The sequence below is a fragment of the Stylophora pistillata genome, chromosome 10, assembly GCF_964205215.1.
Source record: "Stylophora pistillata chromosome 10, jaStyPist1.2, whole genome shotgun sequence".
Taxonomy (NCBI): Eukaryota; Metazoa; Cnidaria; class Anthozoa; order Scleractinia; family Pocilloporidae; genus Stylophora; species Stylophora pistillata.
The window spans coordinates 19,877,500-19,897,904 of NC_142528.1; the positions used below are offsets into that span (position 1 = coordinate 19,877,500).

General features: G+C 36.3%; 1 protein-coding gene across 5 annotated transcripts in view; it reads left to right on the forward strand.

Annotated features, from left to right (window-relative positions):
- Positions 1-20,405, forward strand: part of LOC111320216 (DNA-dependent protein kinase catalytic subunit) — a 214,034-nt gene that overhangs the window by 82,099 nt on the left and 111,530 nt on the right. For all 5 annotated transcript variants that reach the window (XR_015992649.1, XM_088736607.1, XM_088736604.1 and 2 more), the window contains 6 exons: positions 643-750; positions 1,471-1,569; positions 5,784-5,911; positions 8,134-8,228; positions 19,040-19,142; positions 19,562-19,695. Coding sequence is in view for 4 of the 5 variants with exons in the window: in XM_088736607.1 (XP_088592733.1) it covers positions 643-750; positions 1,471-1,569; positions 5,784-5,911; positions 8,134-8,228; positions 19,040-19,142; positions 19,562-19,695 (667 nt within the window). In the remaining variant the exon portion in view is untranslated. The remainder of the gene's footprint in view (positions 1-642; positions 751-1,470; positions 1,570-5,783; positions 5,912-8,133; positions 8,229-19,039; positions 19,143-19,561; positions 19,696-20,405) is intronic.

The window sequence follows — 20,405 nt, forward strand, 5'->3', positions numbered from 1 at the left end:
AGTTTACTTTTGGATTTCTTGGAGTTTTAAGGGTATTTTGTCTTAGTTTGACTTTCCCTATTAACTTTATGGTATATTGAAACAAGTTCCCTAATTCGACATTATGTAAGGGAGTGTGCCCTTGGATTTCAAGGTGAATTAAGTGTATTTTTTCTTTGCTTGGCTTACTTTTTGAACCTGGTTGTAAATGGAAACAAGTTTTCTGGTTAGAAAAGAGGGAATGAACTAGAACCTTTTCCAACCAACCTTAAACAACATGCTGTAAAAATTTGACAAGAGTACTAGACCAAAAAGGTTTTAATCAGTTTTCTGCATAGCAAGAGTATGGAATGTGCAGGCTCTCCTTCTTGAAGATTGAGAGATTGATAAACTTATTTACTGTGGAGGTAGGTTTGCAGGTTTTGAATTGGGAATGACAAAATTATAATTTCGAGAGCAATTGATAATGATTAATTGCCTACCAGAATAGCCAGAAGGATGAAATCATGAGTGCATTTAAGCTTGCACATCTACATATAGTTCTAGATGCCTAGAGTTTACTGAATATAGGGGATATAACACAGCTAGTACATGTACCTGTTGGAATGGACTGCTTGCCTTTATTTGATTGGAATAAGAATTTGGTGTTTTTGTTTGTATTAGGTGTCAGAGCAGCTTTTCAAGCCATTAGTTTTTCAGCTGATTCACTGGTTTACCAACAACAGAAAATATGAGACTCCTGAGACAATGGCTTTGTTAGATGCCATAGTGGTATGTTAACAAACTCTTCCATGTGGTGTTTTGCAAAATGAGTGTGAGTCTGTAGGAATTGGCTAAATGCTGCTATTCTTAGCATACAGTTTTGAGTTTTTGCCAAACAGTACATTTTTAAATGAAGCACCTACAATTGGAATGGTATAATATTCCATTGCAGGTAAGTCATGAAAAGAATTCAGAATGACTAAGATACATGTATGCTGTAAATTATGTCATTAATTCTGAAAGAACCCACTTCTAATGTTTGTGCCACTTAAATACATCTGACACATTTGGTTGTTGCACCCTAACTAATATCTGGGGAACACAGAACTGTCAGCGAAATTAAAGCCATAATATTTTATGCTTCCTCTTCTGCAATTTTTATAATTGTAGTTTTACCTTTGAGTGTTATTTATTTATTTGTCCAGGGAAAGGTTTTAGGTCCTTAAAGTGCATTTTACTTTTGTAATGTACTCAGGACAACAATGAAAGGGAAGGGTTTTGGGTATTTTTGTAAGCAGTGTTTAAATTTTGATATGGTTGGTGGGTGCATGACTTTTATTCTATAACTAAAGCAGTTTTAGATTTTTATATTGTCGGTTTTGCTTAATTTATTGTTTGTAGAATGATATGAAAAAAGTGTTGATCGATACTCTAGCTTGAACAAGGGAAATGTTGAGTTTGGAGAACAATGTTTAGTATTTTTACATTTGATGAAGTTTTATTTGATAGGATGGCATAGTTCATCCTGTGGACACTTCTCTGCGTGACTTCAGTGCACAGTGTATAAAGGAATTCCTGCAGTGGTCCATTAAGCAGTCAAGTGAAAAGGTAACTTGTTTCCTATAATTCTCTCTTTGCAAAAAAAAAAAAAAAAGGATGGGAAAATTGGCAAAATGCAAAGTTTAGGGCTAACTTTCAATGAAAAATGATAATTTTTAGGTAGCTATAAAATTCCCAAGGAAATATGTTAACACTTCAGGATGTCTGTTGTTTGTGCTGTTGCAAAGTTCTGAGAGGTTATTTGCTTTAGATACTGTAATTTGCTCTTCAATTTAATTTCATGCTGATAGCTCTCTAATTCTCTTGACCACACTTTTGTGGTCAAACTTTTCTCTTAAGGATGGGTGCCATTAGGCTAATATTTCTATGATTTCATCATTGCATTGTACCCTGACCCTTCAATTCCTTCTTTTCAGAGATGAACTCTTATTCTTATTACTAAGACCTTAATGTTACTAAGCCTTTGTTCTGTTTTAAGCTCAAACACCTTGAAAGTTTCAGTGATTGATAACAGAATTTCCATTTGTGGCTAGCAGTACAAAGGACTGTTCATTTTTATCTTCCCCAGGCTACATCAAGGTGTTAAGAACGTGTCTGTAAGAATCAAACATCTTGGGAAATGAAAATTTTCAACCCCCCTTCAAATTTTGCATGCAGTTAGGCACTCAGGGGGGATGCACAAAAATGCCCTTTTTAAAGGTTGCAACACTCTTGTTGTCGTGGTAACAATGGCTGCTTGTTCGAGGCCTGGGGCATCATTTTCATACAAAAACATCGCAAAAAAGTGTAAAATGTTTATTTCTCGATCTCAAGCTAAATACAACATTAGAGATTGGTACTTCTAGCATACACAGTGACATATTTCGTCTTTACTGTGATGCATTCTATTTTCCCTAGGAGTGAACGTGAACACACCAATAGATTATTTATCTTGGTACAGTTTCAGTCATTTTTGCTGTAGGGTAAAACAGGGAAAATGTTTGTCTAAATTTCTCCAAAAGTACACTGATTCTGGAACTGAAACTACACACTTAGTTGGTTATAATATTCTAGTTTTTAAATATGTAAAAATCTCTGCAGCCCGGCCTCTACTTTTCATTGTGGCAATTCGCGAACGAAGCTCAAAAATCAGATATTGCCTATATTGGCAATGTTTACATCTAATGTTCTCAACAACAAACGTTTCAGACAAATGAAAAGTACAAGACTTTGAAAGAATGTTATCTTCTGAGCAATATCCTGAAGAGAAATCTTACCTCTAGCTTTTAGTAATATTTAAAAAAATTGATCAACCTTCATGGAGGATTACCCAATGTAACTACAAACATGTACCTTAAATCATGTGCATATCATCCAGATTCCGAATACTGTACCTTCTTTCATGGGAATTTGAGCAATCCAAAATCCTCTGATGATACACCGTTATACTTGTCTGTCATTTGAAACATGTTAAAGTTGGCTGATCTACACAAAACTATTGTGACACTGGTCATTTGTCAGAAACATGTACGTTATCACGATGGCTTAATGCTGGATGTCTCCATGAAGTTTTCATCAGGTCGCTCCAAAGAAGACGAGAAATGGAAATTTTCCAATATTTCAGCAGATTTCCGTGCATTCTAAAGTAAAAACAACCAAAAAAAGAGAGGAAAACCTTGATTGAAAGCTCCTAAACAATCTCTTAAACATTGAGAGTGAGGAGTGAGAGTATAAATCACAACTTGTCAGTGGTCAGGTACCACATGTAAAACCTAGTTGCTGCAATAGCAATTTGTATGATAGATTACCTCTCCTTACAAAGAGAAGGGTCAGGCAGTTGTCATTTCCGGGTGACAGGAACTGAGATATTTCGAATCATCTGAAAACTGTTAGAAAACTGTCAGAAAATTTGCATAAGATCTGATCACGTGAGACTTATCACTGCCGCAGTGCAATCAAGTCAGTTAATGTTTCCTTCCAGGTCTTGATCAAGAAAAATCGAAACAAAGTTCAAAATAGAAGATTCAATAAAATCACAATGTCATAATTCCACCTTTCAAACCATTTATTATCCACATGCAAAGCTCAACTCGTGACTGGAATGAAACTCCCCATGGTTAATATGTAATCTGGATTGCTTCAGGTCCTTCAAGAAAAAGAACAGTGATTTCATTATGATTATATTCCACAATTTTTCTCCTGGATATCTTTTATAAGCTTAAAGAAAGATGAATAAAATGCAAGCTTCCAGTGATTTACACGACAGGAAGTCAAAGGTCTCTAATTTGTGCCTGAGGTGGCCGCAGCTCACCAGGAAGAAGAAGGAGATCGTTCGGTCCAATAACGTTAGTCTGTGGGGATTATCAAGCTAATAACTGAGAAGATTGTGCCTGTTGGTTCATCAGTGACAAATCTGTACTCCTCGGTCCATGCGACACCGATTTGTAATTTTGTGGGCACTTACTAGAGCATTTTATTATCAAGAAAAGGAAATCTCAAGCCTCAAAGCCAAAATATTGTTCAAGCATGTAGAAGATTCCTTGAAAAAAGCTAAATTTGTGGAAAATGATTATGATAAAATCCCTGTTCCATTTGCTGTAATAAGGGGATAGTTTTCGTGCGAGTGGTGGGTTTTACATGTAGTACTATCGTTGACAAGTTGTTATACTCTCACTCTCCTCACTCTCAATGTCTACGAACGTTCAATCAAGGTTTTCCTTTCTTTTTTTTTTTGGTTGTTTTTGCTTCAGAATGCATGGAAATCTGCTACAGTATCGAAAAATGTCCGTTTCTCGTCTTCTTTGGAGCGACCTGGTGGAAACTTCATGGAGAAGTCCAGCATCACACCATCGTGATAACATACATGTTTGTGACAAGTGACTGGTGTCACGATGGTTTCGTGTAGATCAGCCAACTTTAACATGTTTCAAATGACAGACAAGTATAACGGTGTATTGTCAGAGGATTTCGGATAGCTCAAATTCAAGAAGGTACAGTAGTCGGAATCTGGATGATATGCACACGATTTAAGGTACATGTTTGTAGTTACGTTGGGTAGTCCTCCACGAAGGTTGATCAATTTTTTTAAAATATTAAAGCTACAGGTGAGATTTCTCTTCGGAACATTGCTCAGAAAATAACATTCTTTCAAAGTCTTGTACTTTTCATTTGTCTGAAAGGTTTGTCGTTGAGAACATTAGATGTAAACATTGCCAATGTATGCAATATCTGAATTTTGACCTTTGTTTGTGAATTGCCACTATGAAAAGTAGAGGCCAACCCGCAGACATTTTTACACATTTAAAAACTAGAATATTATAACCAACTAAGTGCGTAGTTTTAGTTCTAGAATCAGTGTACTTTTGGAGAAATTTAGACAAACATTTTCCCTGTTTTACCCTGCAGCAAAAATAACCGAAAGTGTACCAAGAAAAATAATGTATTGGTGTGTTCACATTCACTCCCAGGGAAAATAGAATGCATCAAAGTAAAGACAAATGATGTCACTATGTATGCTAGAAGTACCAATCTGTAATGTTTTTGTGATGTTTTTGTATGAAAATGATGCCCTAGGCCTCAAACAAGCAGTCGTTGTTACCATGACAACAAGTGTACGATTATCTGAGGTGAAAGGAAGAGTGGAGGCCAAGTATATATTTAAAGCTATACATTTAATGGGAAGAGGAGCTTACAAGAGCAAGGCCTGTCAGGTCAACTGAACTGTTGCATAATCACATCAGGATATTTATAAGTCAAGCACGGTTGGTAGGAAAGAGGATTAAGGGCTAATCCCACAACAAGAGTGTTGCAATCTTTAAAAAGGGCATTTTTGTGCATCCCTCCCTGAGTGCCTAACTGCATGCAAAATTTGAAGGGGAGTTAAAAATTTTCATTTCCAAAGATGACTGATTAATTCTTACAGAGACTTGTTCTTTTAACTTAAATTTCCCTTTCCATGAACTCCAAGATCAGTTCTAGGAGTTATTTATCCCTTGGAGGCAAAATCTATAGCTTAATTTTTCACAGCATGTGCTGTGTGGAGGGACCTTAAATAAACAAATTTGAATCCTATTAGCTGCCTCAAAGATCATGGTGGTTGACCTGGCAAACTTAATGGTGCATAACCCCACATGTCTGTGGCACTGGGAAGGCAACGAATACCAATATAATTACTGGAAATTCAAAAGCTATATATGTTTCATCTATATTTTCAAATCTCAGTGTTTTTAAAATAGGGTTGTATGTGTGTATAATTTTCTTTTCTTTTTTTTTATGTTGGGCAGCAATTAGAGAAAAGTCCAATCAACATCAAGTCATTGTTAAAGCGCCTCTACAGTCTTGCCCTCCATCCAAGTGCATCAAAGAGACTTGGTGCAGCTTTGGCATTCAATAATATCTACACAGTTTTTCGGTAAGTCTACATAATTTTTTGTTTGCATAATGTTTTTCAGTCATAGTAAGTACCAATTAAGAACACTTGGAGTTTAAGATTTTTTTACTCAGGAGAAGTTGTTTTACCTGTAATTAGTTTAAGTTTAGTTTATAAGTTTAAGTTTAAGTTTAATTCATTTGCCGCAGGAATGGCAGGAGAAAGGAACAGAACTTCCGTTCCAATTGACACCTAACCTCTTTTTAACCCACCCATCCCACTCGGGGAGGACATCCATCACACCCCGGGGAGGACATCCATCACACAGTAATCTCGTGCGTGGGAAATTAACGTCGCCTACCCCAACCCTGCAGGAGACAGGACCTCCATTTATTGTCCCTATCCGAAAAGACTAGAAAGTCTAACCATTTGCAGATATTATTACAAAGGCAGCACTTTCTTCTCAATTAATTAAAGACCCTGAGTGTTGGTCCGGCCGGATTTGAACTCACGACCTCCCACACAACAGTCCGGCGCTCTACCAATTGAGCTAACCAGGAGGTGGTTAACATTGGTTGAAAATTTTTGGCCAGACAAAATTCATAGAAATATACTGTTTTGAGATTTTTCTTCCTAAAGTCTTTATCCATTTTAACTTGTGGCATTCCCCTAGCATTGATTTTGGGTAGTTGTTGGTGGTGACACAATAGACAACTGTGGTTCTCACTTTCTCCTGTATGGGTAATAACATCACTGTGATGTCCACATGTCAGTGAAAGAGGTTTGTTAGTTTGCAAGGAGCAGGTGATGTGCTAACTATTTTTAATTCCAACTGTGAAATTTTCCCTTTTACCTTTCCACCTTTTGACTGTGCCATATTTATCTGAGGATAAATATTGAATATATATATGAACATATACACAGAATATAATTATATGAACATATACACTCACATATACAAGTAGGGCACACCTCGAGTTTTTGATTAATTTTGGTAGGAAAAAACAATTTAATTTAGTAAATTGAATCAGAAATTGTGTAGCTGTTGTAATGAAACCCATTACTCAAGAAAAGTTGTATTTTTTTTAAAGCTGGTTAAGAATGAAGTGAATAAGAGGCTGTGTAGGCCTTCACTTTGGCTTCCTTCTTTGATAGGGGTGTTACTGAGCAGAGTAATCTTACTAGTAATGAGTTGCTGTACAAGAAAACAAGCAGTGGAACTCTGCTGTAGCTTCCAAGACCTATTTTGAAATCTCATCAAGTGACAATGACAACATCTCCAGATTTCCAATTTCTATCAATCACTCCTCACCTTTCACAGGCAAATTTTGATCCTAAAACTTGTATTCGGAACTTATTCCAAACACTGTTGAACAAAAAAAGCGTGGAGTTTAGGCGCAAAGCCAACGCTATCTTGAATTGTTTCTGATCTGATCTGGGCCTCAAGCCATACTTAAAATTTATAGATAGGGGTACCGATACACTTGATAAGGACTAAGAGACTTAGAGTCCAGCATACTTGTATCAAACTCATATTTTTGCCTTCCATATTTTTGTAACATCCTTTGGTTGGAAGGACAATTTTTTGTTTCATGTATTTATATTAGTAACATTTTGGATCTGTGAAGTCTGTTTCCTCCACTGAGTCAAAATAAGGATTGAATTGAATTGGCTTTCAAAACCAGAAAGTCTAAATTATTTGTTTACAGAGAAGTTTTCAGGATTGGCTGCAAAATCTTACATGGCCATGATTTAAGTAGTAGAACAGTAATAATGTGGAGTAAATGTCCACCTGTTGTTTAGTTTTTTAGCAAGTTTTCATCTTATTTTTTTTTGTGGTCACTGGTTTAAGAAATGTTGAGATTGCATGTAATTAGGTAAAGAGTCCCTGATTTATTGTTATCTCTGATGCCAGAATAGATATGAACATATACAGATGAGTTCAAATTTGTCGTTCAGGGTATAAGATTATTCTTTCATAATGGTGGGGCATCTTGGAATCAGACCGAAGGTTTTAAAACCCACACGAAGCTGTCTGGAAAGATGGCACAGTGTAAAATTATCATTCCTATTAGCATTTTTAAGTTCAACAAAAGATTCAAGGAAGTGTGTCTTGTAATGTGACAAGCTGTACCAATCCTAAGGGTAAAGAGGGGTTTAGAAAGGGGACCAGTGTGGTGCTCCTTCTTCTTCTTTTCTTCTTTTGCCATTAAATGTAAGTAAAAATAATTACTGATTGTAACAAACATTTGTTGATCATGCAGGGAAGAGGCTTCGTTGGTGGACATTTTTGTTCTGGAAATCCTTGTAAATTACTTGGAATGTTTGTGTCTGTCACATGGTGATGAAGAGGCTAGAGGTAAACTATTGGGTGTCTGAGATATATTTTGGTTTTACTGTTTCAAGCTTATAGCAAGGTGTTCTGTGTAGGTATTGGAGATCAGTGTGTAGGCAGCGAGAATTCTCTTGCAACTACGCAGAATTTTCTGGCTAAATTAGTTGGCCGGTTGGGCTATAATTTATTATTTAATGCTTTTATTCAGATGTGGAGCCATTATGAAATAGGATTATGGCAAAAGTGCTTTCTTTCTTAGAGCAAAATGCATGGAACATTTTAAACAAGCAATCAGTGTTTGTTAAAAAAATGTTTTTTTTTAGAGTCATGTCACAGACATAACATGCCATCAAATTAATCATATTAACTTTTTATAAATTTTGACGTCCTGACAACATGAATTTAACTTGAAGCTACTGACTTTGATTTACTAAATAAGTAGTAAATGAAAATATAAATGAACTTTATTCAAGCGTGGGGAGTTTTAACCAAGAAAATAAAAATTAATTCCTTGTAAATAGAAACACTATAATTTGTAACTGCATGAGGAACAAAGATGGTAAGTTTTGCCAGTACTGAGTGAATTCCGTCTAGTGTGGCGATCGCCAAAAGACTGGTGGGTAAAAGTTTTCTCACCTCTCGTGCTATTTAGAGAGTTTATTATGGTACAGTTTGTCATAAAGGTTGCAACCTATAGCCAAGTTATTGCAAAATAGCTTTCATTTGAAAGTTCATGGTGCAGTGTTTATCTTTGGGGAGGTAAACTGTGACCTATTTGGTATGACTTGAGGAGTAAAAGGGTGATAGCTCTTGATTTAACATTACTTACTTGCTCACCAAATTCAAAGAACAAAACAGTAAGGTATACATTGTTTTAAAATCAGCTCCTGGGAATGAAATTGTACCTCTGATAACAGGAAATAGCATCTCAGAGGGTTTTAAAATCCACATTTTTCCTAGGGGGGGCATGCCCCCAGACCCCCCTAGGGGGGGAACAAGCAAAGCTTGTTCCACAAGAGTTTCACTCATTCAGACTGCCTCTCCTGCTACTTCTTCTCATTCTCCTGCTACTCAAATTCTGAATGAAAACCCTGTTATAATAGGACAGGTGATATAGAGTAAAAGATGAGTGCTTTATCAACAAAACTTTTTAACATTATCCCTACTACATGTACCTTAATCTTGGTGTTTATAATGAATATTGATGGCGTGCAGACATGTTTTTGCAGTCGTGCTTCTATTGACTATTTTCAGCATTTTACTTAGCCAATTTACTTCAATTACACCTGAATTCGATCGCTCTACAGTCAGACTCTTCATTGGGAAGGAAATATCTGCTCCACCTACGTTCAACTGTAAGTCAAAGCCTTCGAAATGCACACCTTGCGAATTGAATTTGAAGCTCTAAGCGTTGTTGCAGTTCGTCAAGCTTGGCCAATTTTGTCTGTGTATTCTTCTATCTGGCGATATTGCCATCAATCCAGGACCTAATAATCTTCAACCTCCTGTAGGCTTCAGAGGTTTATCAGTCTGCCACTGGAACATCCAATGACTGACTGACACCAAATTGGAAGAACTATCGCTAATGCTCACCTTGAACAACAACAGTGCTGCTAAACTCGACGTCTTAATTCTCACTGAGACGTTCGGATCAAGTAAAATTCCAGACTGCTATTACATGATACCCGGCTACACATTACACAGAAAAGATCGAATCGGGAAGAAAGGTGGCGGCATAATTGTGTATGTAAATGAGAAGGTTATGGCTTTACGTCGAAGAGATTTGGAACTGGATGATCTTGAAACTCTCTGGCTTCAAATTTGTCCTCATAAATCAAAGAGACCGATTTTGATATCTGGTGTTTACTGTCCACCTTCAGCCAACAAAGATTATAATGGGAGCTTGGGTAAAAATATTGAAAATGCCCATCTCCAAGACAATGAACTGATTATTCTGGGAGACTTCAATTTGGATTATATTGATTTCAACTGTTATTCAAAACATTGTCTCGCAAAGGCACTGAACAGTCTTGGATTAACGCAGATGGTAAATGGGGTAACAAGACCTGCCTCTGATGCGTGCTTAGACCATATTTATTCTAGTCATCCTGCTAGAATTAGAGAAGTATCCATAGGTAAATCTGGACTTTCCGATCACCTTCCGGTCACCATCTTGAGGTGCTACAAAACCATGGATGCACAACGTAAACAACATTCCAAAATCGAATACAGAAATATCGACAAAATCAACAAAGAGTGCTTTCTGCGAGACTTAAGAGAAGCCCTTTGGGATATCTCCTTTGTTTTTCAAGATGCCGATGACATTGTTGAATCTTGGTACAAAATCTTTAATGACATTCTTGATAATCACGCACCTTTAAAGTCCAAGATTGTGAAGAAAATCAATCAGCCGAAATGGTTCACTAATGATCTATACAATGAAATAAATAAATGTGATAATCTTCTAAAGAGGGCCAGGAGAACACAAAATGAGCAAGATTGGTCTGCTTTTAAATTGGTTGAAAACAAAGTGACGAGGAAACTAAGAAATGCAAAGGAACAGTACTTTAAAACTCAGTTCAGTAAAAATAAAAAATGTCCAAAGAAACTTTGGTCTTTAATTAAAGACCTATCTAAAGATACAAAGAATAACGACGACTCCATCCCTATTGCTGAAGAAAACAACAACTTGATAAAGGATGACCAGTCAATCGCTGAACTCTTTAACCGCTTCTTCGTTGATGTATATAAACGTCTCATAAAGGCGGCACCTGTACTTCATTATGATGCTCTTCCTGGTCCACCAGACAAATCTAACAGTCAAATTGAGAATCTTATTCCACAAATAACTCCTAGTGAGGTTAACGATTATCTTATAAGTATACCTACACACAAAGCCACGGGAATCGATGGGCTTGGTGCCAGAGTTCTAAGGATTGCAGCTCCTGAAATATCATGCTCCATAGCTAAAATTATAAATCACTGTATTGAAACTTCTACATTTCCCTCACAATGGAAAATAGCAAAGGTTAAACCTCTATTCAAGAATCAAGGAAACAAGCAAGATATTCAAAACTATCGTCCTATTAGTATTTTGCCTATTCTTTCTAAAGTCTTTGAAAGACACATCTTCAATGCTGTGAACACCTACTTAACAGAAAATTCACTTTTATACCGCTTCCAATCACGGTTCCATAAAAACCACTCCATGGATACTGCTTTGTTGTTTCTTCTGGACCAAGTCCTTCTTGACCTTGATAAGAACAACGTCAGCGGCTTAGTTTTTGTGGACTATAGCAAGGCATTCGACCTGATCAATCATGACATTCTCCTGGTAAAGTTAAGATCATATGGATTTCCAGATAATGTTGTAAAGCTATTTCAGAGCTATCTACTCAATTGCAAACAGAGTGTTACTGTAAATAACTTGACTTCGTCGCAACTTACGCTAACCAATAGAGTTCCTCAAGGTAGCATATTAGGACCTCTACTGTTTTTAATTTTTGTCAATGATCTTCCTGAAGCTGTTGGATTGGACTCAACTATTCATGCTGACGCGGATGACACCATATTTAAAGCCAGCGCTAATATCGATAATGCACCTATGGAATTGGAACGATGTCTTCAAGAATACATGGATAAATTAAGTAAATGGTCTAGCAAAAATGGGATGGTCCTAAACGCCGTTAAAACCGAAGCATTACTTATCACCGGAAAGAGGCTACATTCATCATTAGCTGATGGCAATCACCTGTCAGTGACCCTTGATGGGGCCAAAATAGAACAAGTAACTTCTTATAAATTGCTTGGTGTAACACTCTCAAGATCTTACATTTAGTGACCACATTTCTAGCCAAAAGGCCAAGCTTACTCAGCGTACAGCATATTGGTTTATTGAAAAAGATAAAGAGATACCTTCCAAAAAAAGAAAGACTCTTATACTATAATGCCTTGATTAAACCCGTGCTTATGTACGGGAGCATGGTTTGGAATATCTGCGACGCTAAAGAACTCCACTGTCTCCTAAGTTTACAGAAAAGGGCTGCCCGAGTAATTCTTGGAGTGGACTCCTATTCTAGAAGTGTTGTAAACTTTAGTAAACTAGGCTGGTTGCCTTTTTTTGATGAAATCAAACTAAATAAGTGTACAATGATTTTTAAGAGCCTTAAAGGCGATGTTCCGATTTACATCAGAGACTTGCTCAAGATGAACAGTTCTGTACACAATAGGTCTACCAGACATGGCAATTTAAATTTAGTGTGTCCCAAATACCTAAGAAATAACGATGGTGGCAAGGCATTCAGTGTTGACGCAGTTAAGTTATGGAACAGCCTTACCCATGATATCAAAAATAAGCCTAGTACAAAACTATTCAAAACAGCTGAGAAAAAGCATTTTATAAGCTCATATAAAAACCTGGACAACTTTGAAACAATATTAAGCAATAGCACATTATCTAATTTTAATTTTTTATAAATTAATTTTATCTTTCTGAATATTTTTAATATATCCTGCTATTTCTAGCATAGAATTTTGTAATTATTTATATATTTATTTATTTATCAGTTTTTTGTAATGCTGTATAATCTAGTTAGAGGGCCACAGGTTTGTCAGCTTTTCAGCTGTTACGTGTCCCCCTCTATAAATAAAGTCCTTACTTACTTACTTATGTTGTTGTTGTGAGTTAAATGAATGCTTTATCTGTTCTTTAAGCTTGATCAGACATGAGAGAGTGGTTGTCGTGTCTTTAGTAAAACTCCAGTTACAAATTGTACTTGTGTGAAAAGTGAAGTTTTTGAAAAACAAGGATAACTGAAAAATAAAGACCCTCTGGAAGAAAAAGAATTACTTGACAATGATGTGGGATGTGACTTTCTTAAAGATGAATGGCAGTTTCGGAAACCTTGCAATGGTCATTTATTGTACGAACAATAAGAATCTGGAACACATTGTCAGATGAGCTTAACCTAAGTATGAACAATGCAAATGACTTCAAACGTGCTTTGATGTGTTTTTATTCAACTGCACTTTGAGAGATCTATGACATTGACAATCTCAGGATTTATAAAACTATCTGTATGAAATGCAATTCATGTCGCAACCTGAAAACAACACCAACTATATGCTGTTCTTAATTATTAATTAGAGATGTAATTGTTTTACTATTTTAGTGCTCTTGGGACTATGGTAATTTGCTATCGCTGTTGTGGTTACCTGCCCGATATTGTTATTGTAATTTATCCGTGTTCTATAATTGTATGTATTGTTGGCAAAGCTAATAAATTAAGGTGTCCATAATGTTCGCTTAGTAAAGTATATTCTGTACAAGGCTAAAAGATTAGGAAAAAATTAAGTGCGATACCCTCTTGCAAATTTCGCACGTTGCGACATCCTCCAACAACACACTTAGTCGGCATATTTTCGGACAATATCGACTACAGGCTTCCCAAGCAAGTGAAAATGTGTGAAATGCAGACTTTTGTGTTCTCGATTTGACGTCACATTATCCGCTAGAGCCATTCCTCTTTAAACTCGGTCGTGGGGCAAGATGGCCACCGATTTTCTGTATTTTGACTGGGCACAGAAAATTGAAGATTTGAGCAAATAAAAAAAAATACACAGAAATACTAAAAAAAATACGTTTATTTCGTTAAGGGAAAAAAAAAAGTGGGGTTTAGGTGCACTTCAAAAAGATAAGCCTTAAGATTAGCCTTAAAAACTGCCTCTCATGATGAAAGCCTGATCTGGAGTGGTAGTTTATTCCAGAACATTGGTGCCGCCATGGAAAAAGCCCTTTCACCGTACGTTTTAAGATTCGTTTCAGGCTCATCAAGCAACCTCTTGTTTGGAGATCTTAGTGTGTGATGAGAGTCATTATACTTCAACAGGTCTTTAATGCAATCTGGGGCCAGTCCATTCAGAGCTTTGTAAGTTAGCAACAATATTTCAAAAACTATCCTATAATGAACTGGCAGCCAATGTAAGCCCCTTAGTATTGGTGTGATATGTTCCTGCCTTCTAGTCCAGGTAACAAGGTGAGCTGCTGAGCAGTTCTGATTTTAGCTAAACTGTTAATCCGGGAAAATGTGCTCTTGCAGGTTATTTTAACGTGTTCTTTACATACATACATACATACATATAATTTTTGTTAAGGCAGGTCGGTTTGTGGCAACCCAAGGCTGGTGTGGACTAAACATTGATTGAATCCAACTCCTAAGTTCCTCGCCTGTTTACTAGACTTGGTTACTTCTTCGCTGACTCGTATATAGTTCAGGGGTGGTCATGGATGATATTAACTGATAACCAAAAGTTAAGTCTCTTCAGTCTCAGATTTAACTTGAGTTTGTTGCACAGCATCTAGTCACCAATGTTCCTAACACATAGTTTCACTGCCATCTTTGTGCTGGATAGATGAGTCAGACAACTGGATGTAAACGACAAGTATAACTGTGTGTCATCTGCATAGAGATAAAACGGTATGCTATGCTTCCTGGCTATGTCACCCAGTAGACTTGTATAAAGAGAATACAATAGGGGTCCAAGCGCAGAACCCTGTGGTGCCCCGTAGGGTAAATGCCTCTCCGACGATTAAACTCCATCAACAGAAACAAACTGTTTGTGTGAGTGAAGGTATGAATGAAACCACTTAAGAGCAATGTTCCTAATACCGAAATAATTCTGTAGTCTTGATAGCAAAATCAAATGATTGACAGTATCAAATGCAGGCGATAAATCAAGCAATAGTAAAATAACCAATCTGTTATTGTCAATAGCCTTCAAAATATCAAGTGCAGTCTCTGTACTAAGATGAGATTTATATGCGGACTGAAATTCTACTGATAAGCCTTCATTTCCTTAAGATGGTCCATTAATTGTGCTGCAACTGCTTTCTCTGTTAACTTTGGAGACAAAAAATATAAATTTGAGACAGGACGAAAATTAAAAAATAGTTCATGATCAGCTCCACTCTTTTTTAACAATGGTTTCAACATGGCAACCTTGAATCTATCAGGTACTTGGACCCTTGTAAGAGACAAATTAACTACATGAGTGATCACTAGAAGCAGATAATGACGCACCTTTTGAATATTTAAGATGGAATTGGGTCAAGTGTAGAGGACTTTGAGCACAGGGGATTCACAAAACTGGATATGACCTCCTCGTTGACCAGTTTAAATTCACTTAGCAGCTGGTTAGCTTAAGACAGCTTTCAGACTCAGCATTGCATGGGGTAACTTGAACATCATTTAGAGATCCATCAGCTTTGTCAAGATCTTTGCGAATTTTAACAATTTTGTTCCTAAAATATTTAACGAATGATTCGGACAGAGAACAGTTATTAGGTCCAGATGGATAACGCTGGATTGGAGTGCAGAAGCTTCTCTACTGTCTTAAAAAGAGGTCCAGAGTTCCCTGAGTTTTCCTGGATGACTGATGAATAAAACGTGTGCTTTGCAGAGGCAACCATGTCATAACACTGTTCTGAAACACATCAATTTCAGTTGAATACCAAGGCGCACAAGGACGTTGAACGACCTGATGCGTCTTTTTGGGGGCACAAACATCAAGGGTAGACTTCAAGACCCGATGACATGAATCAACTAACGAATACAGTTGAAGCAGTGATTCATCAAACAAGGATGAACTCATGATAGTATCATTGACTTCAGCATAATCAAATGCAGTTTCCTGTAGAGAATAGTCTTTCTTGGAAATTGTGGTTTATGCAATAATAAATGCATAAAAATAGTGTAATGATCAGAAATCAAAGGGTCATGAACCATAACATCTTCTATAAGATTACACTGATTCCTAGTAGTGATTAAATCCAAGGTACTATGACCACTTGTGAGAGTTAGCCTAGTCACCCATTGCTTCAAATCGAAAGATGCTATTAAGTCACCAAAATGCACTGCATTGACAATGCAGGAAGAGTCCATGTGTAGATTAAAATCACCAACAACTAACAGCTCACCAGCCGATACAGTGGCCATTTCCTCAAGCAGGAGAGAAAAATAATGATAAAATGTTGGCAAAGACACAGCTGATGATGGGCATGCAGTAGATAATTATCATCCTGATCATCTTTGAGCTCTTGAAACAAACATCCAAGAATTCAAATGATTGTAAGGAAGTGTTCCACTCACTATTTTTGCATTTAACGTCCAAACTTTCTTTAAAAAGGAAGCCAACACCACCACCTCTCGATTCCCTTGGAATGTGAATAAAATCATAACTAGTGGGACATAAATCACCATTAATTGAATGGCAGTTCAGACTGTTTGTGACATATGTTCCTTGAGTGGATCTTCATTTTTGGGAAGGTCTTTGTCTCTTAGGATGGTTTTGAGTTTGTTTTTTTTTCTGGTAGATTTTTAACTTTTGGGCACTCTGCTTTCAATACCTTTCTCTTCAAATGTACTAAAGAAGGCACTGGGATGTTGTTAATGGTAAGAAAAGTTATAAAATCATAACAGAGAATTATTTCTTAATTGTTATTGCCTAAAATAAACACAAAACGTGTAAGAAATAGTGTCATTATTATGTCATGTTTTAATACAAATACTGTATAATTAACAATTATTCCACAAGCGTGCGTTGGATATGAGATGGTAGATAGCCAACGAGGTGAGTAGCGCCGAGTTGGCTATAATCATCTCATGTCCAACAAGCGCGAGTGGAATAATTGTTTTATTAAGAACAATAAATTAAAATATTAAATTTAAGTGTATGCTTACCATATTTGTAGATTATGGTATATTGGCTCATATACCATAATGGCTAAGCCAATAAAAAGTCTTGAATTGCATTATCCAATGATCCAGTTTTTAATAAATTAATATTAGATCTTGTAGGTGGCTTTTCCAACTTAATAGTATATTTAACAATTATTCCACGAGTGGGCGTTGGATATGAGATGATAGATAGCCAACGAGGTGTGTAGCGCCGAGTTGGCTATAATCATCTCAAATCCAACAAGCGTGAGTGGAATAATTGTTTTATTAAAAACGCCCCCAAGAAATTAATGGATTTTTTAGCTCCCTTTTGATTTTAAGCTTGTGTGTACGCTTACCATATTTGTAGATTATGGTATATTGGCTGATATACCATAATGGCTAAGCCAATAAAAAGTCTTGAATTGCATTATCCAATGATCCAGTTTTTAATAATATTATATAGCATTATTATATATTTAGTAATTTTATTATTTACATTTCAACGGTACGCAATTCAGTCCTTGGCTGCTATGTATTGTTTTTCAATAAAACCTATTCTATTCTATTCTATTTCTTAAATGAAAAGGTGGGAAGAATATGTTATTAACATTATGGCTACTGCCACTTATGGAGGCAAAGCCATAATGTTGTCCTTTTGAGTGAGTGAGGGAGGAGTGAGTGAGTAAGTGTAACAATAGAGTATGAATGACCTCTTAGCCCACAACAAAGTCTTCAGAGTTTTACCCAATATTCCTCACTCTTAACTTTTGTTTGTCTAAGCTTGAGCTGTCATATTATAAATTACTGACTTGAACGTTATAAAAAAGTTATTATAACTATGTCTTGTTACTGTATTGTTACTATGGGTTGCTTGTGGCTTAATTATTATTATAAAGCCTTTGTGTGGACATCAGTCTGACTCATGGTGGCCATCTATTTGCTGTGAATTAATTAGGCTAGAGATTTGTGTTAAAACCTAACTTTCAGGGCAATCTACTCATTTACTTTATCACAATGTAATCAACAAAATTATCTCACAAGTAACATGGATAAGGTCTTAGACCAGAATGGCCAGAAAGGGATCCAAATAGTGATACAGTAGTGAAAGAATGGCTTCACTGTAAGCGTACATTCCTTAAAGAAATATCTATTTAGGTTTAGCTGGCACATGGGGAAAGGTCATTTTTCAAAGAGAGCATTGCACCATGTAAATCAGAGACAAAAACTCAAAAGAGTTGCTAAAACTGTGAAGCAAGTAAGGTCTGAAATACGATACCTTGAGTTCCTTGAGGGTGACCCTGTTTGATGGGATTGTGAATAGGAATATCCTACAATGTTGAATGCATAGACAGGTAAAAACAAGCGATATAATATCCCGCCATTTCAGCGACTTCATGATGCCATTATCAAGGGTACAAATGAAAATAAAATTAACAAATGCGAGTTCAAGAGTAACAGCTAATTTACATAGGGGAGGTAGCTACACAAGTACTTTAGCATGGATGGAATCCGTTTGTGTAGCTACCTCCCCTATGTAAATTAGTTGTAACTCTTGAACTCGCATTTGTTAATTTTATTTTCATTTGTACCCTTGATAATGGCGTCATGAAGTCGCTGAAACGTCGGGATATTATATCGTTTGTTTTTACCTGTCTATGTATTACTAAATCTTCGTTAATATGAATGTGGGATACCTTGTTGAGTAAAACAAAAGTCTCAAAAAAAATGAAATCGCTATGAAAAAAGGAAATAAATTATGACAAACAGGCAAAGTAAATATTAAACTTAAGAGAAACGTAGTTTGGTATATTTATTGGAGCCTTATAGGATAGACTGATAGAAGAACAGTGAGGCCCTTGAGCAAGCCCCCATAAAATATCATTATAATCATCTGTATTAATATCATTGTTATTATTAATGTTAGTTTGATTACTTGTTACCATTTAATTATCGGTTGAGTGACAATTAGTCATTATAATTATTCTGGAATCAACTATCTCCTGTGGAACAGGGTACTCATGAATATGCGGGATATGAAAGCATGCAGAAGCCAAATGTAGTCTCAACTGCCCATTTTTGAGTTTTGATATCAATCTGAGATGATGTTATTGTATGCAGGCACTCAGGAACAGTGTGTTCAAGTAATCATACACCTTGAAAGGATAATTCATTCCAGAGCACAATTGCTTGTGAAGGAAAACCACCGCAGAAGAATTCCCAGGTATGGAGTTAAACTATCATTGAATCCATTTTCCTTCCTTTTAATAACTGTTTTGTTGTATTCCTTGATCTTTAATAGCAAAGATTAATTTGGAAAAAGGTTAACAATTTCCCTTATGTTTGGATATTATTTGCTACTGATTTAACTTCAGCTATGTGAAAATCAACTCTCAAGCAAGATATGTTGTGGTATACCAGTCCAACACTCCTTGTTGATATACTTCTTCCTCATCTTAGCCTTGGTTTCATTACAACTCTGGTCCTCTATTATTTTGGATATTTAATCTGTTTGGTCTTGTATATTTATGGAACTAAGCCAGTAAATCAAAATGCTGGCTGACCCGAACACCAATTTTCTTCCTCCCCTTCTTTTGGGTGACCTTTAAAAGATTAAGTCATGCATTTCTTTTAATTTTAAAGGGGATTTGCATCTCAAAGTTCTATAACATTGATTCATATGATTCCCTGGCTTGTCAAGCAATGTGGGAGACCAAGCTCAGAATGCCGACATCAATGTATGAGACTCATTTCCAAGTTAGCACCGCTCCTGCCAGGTATTTCTCTGAATGTGGTGATTAATTATGTCAGAGGGGAGAACTTGACAAGGTACTGAAGTGTTTTGCATAGTAGTTAATTTTGGATCCCTCAAGTTTCTCTTTTGAAATGCAACAATAAGTTTATGAACACAGCAATCTTTTTAGAACACAACTATCATTTTCAAAACACAATATTTTAAAGACTTAACAACCTTGTTGGGAACACAACAATCTCTTGAACAACAGAGCAATCTCTTTGAGAACACAACAATTTTTTTGAGAACAAAAAAAATCATTTTGTAGACACAGCAATCTTTTCAAGAACAGAGAAATCTTTTCCAAAACACTATAACCTTTATAGATAGGTGGGCTTGACACAGAATCATGCAAAAGTGAAACAAATGTTGAAGAATAAGTTGAATTTGGAGCTTGAACTAGAGATCCAGAGAGTGCATTGCATTAGTGGTAAGCCAAGAGCAGGAGCTCTCAGTGTGGCCCCAGAACCACACCAAGAACTATCAAGTGCCAGAAAGAACGGATCCTTTGTTAAGTACAGGAAACCAAACCAACGGGACTGTTCGTGAGTGAAGATGTTGCAGCCAAATTATGGAAAAACAGAATAGTTAATTTATCAAGCTAAAGGAAGTTAAGAGAACAGGAAAGATAGTGTATTTTTGTCAAGGGTAGACTGATTGTTAAAGACAGACCTCTGCCAGAGTCCAGATCCT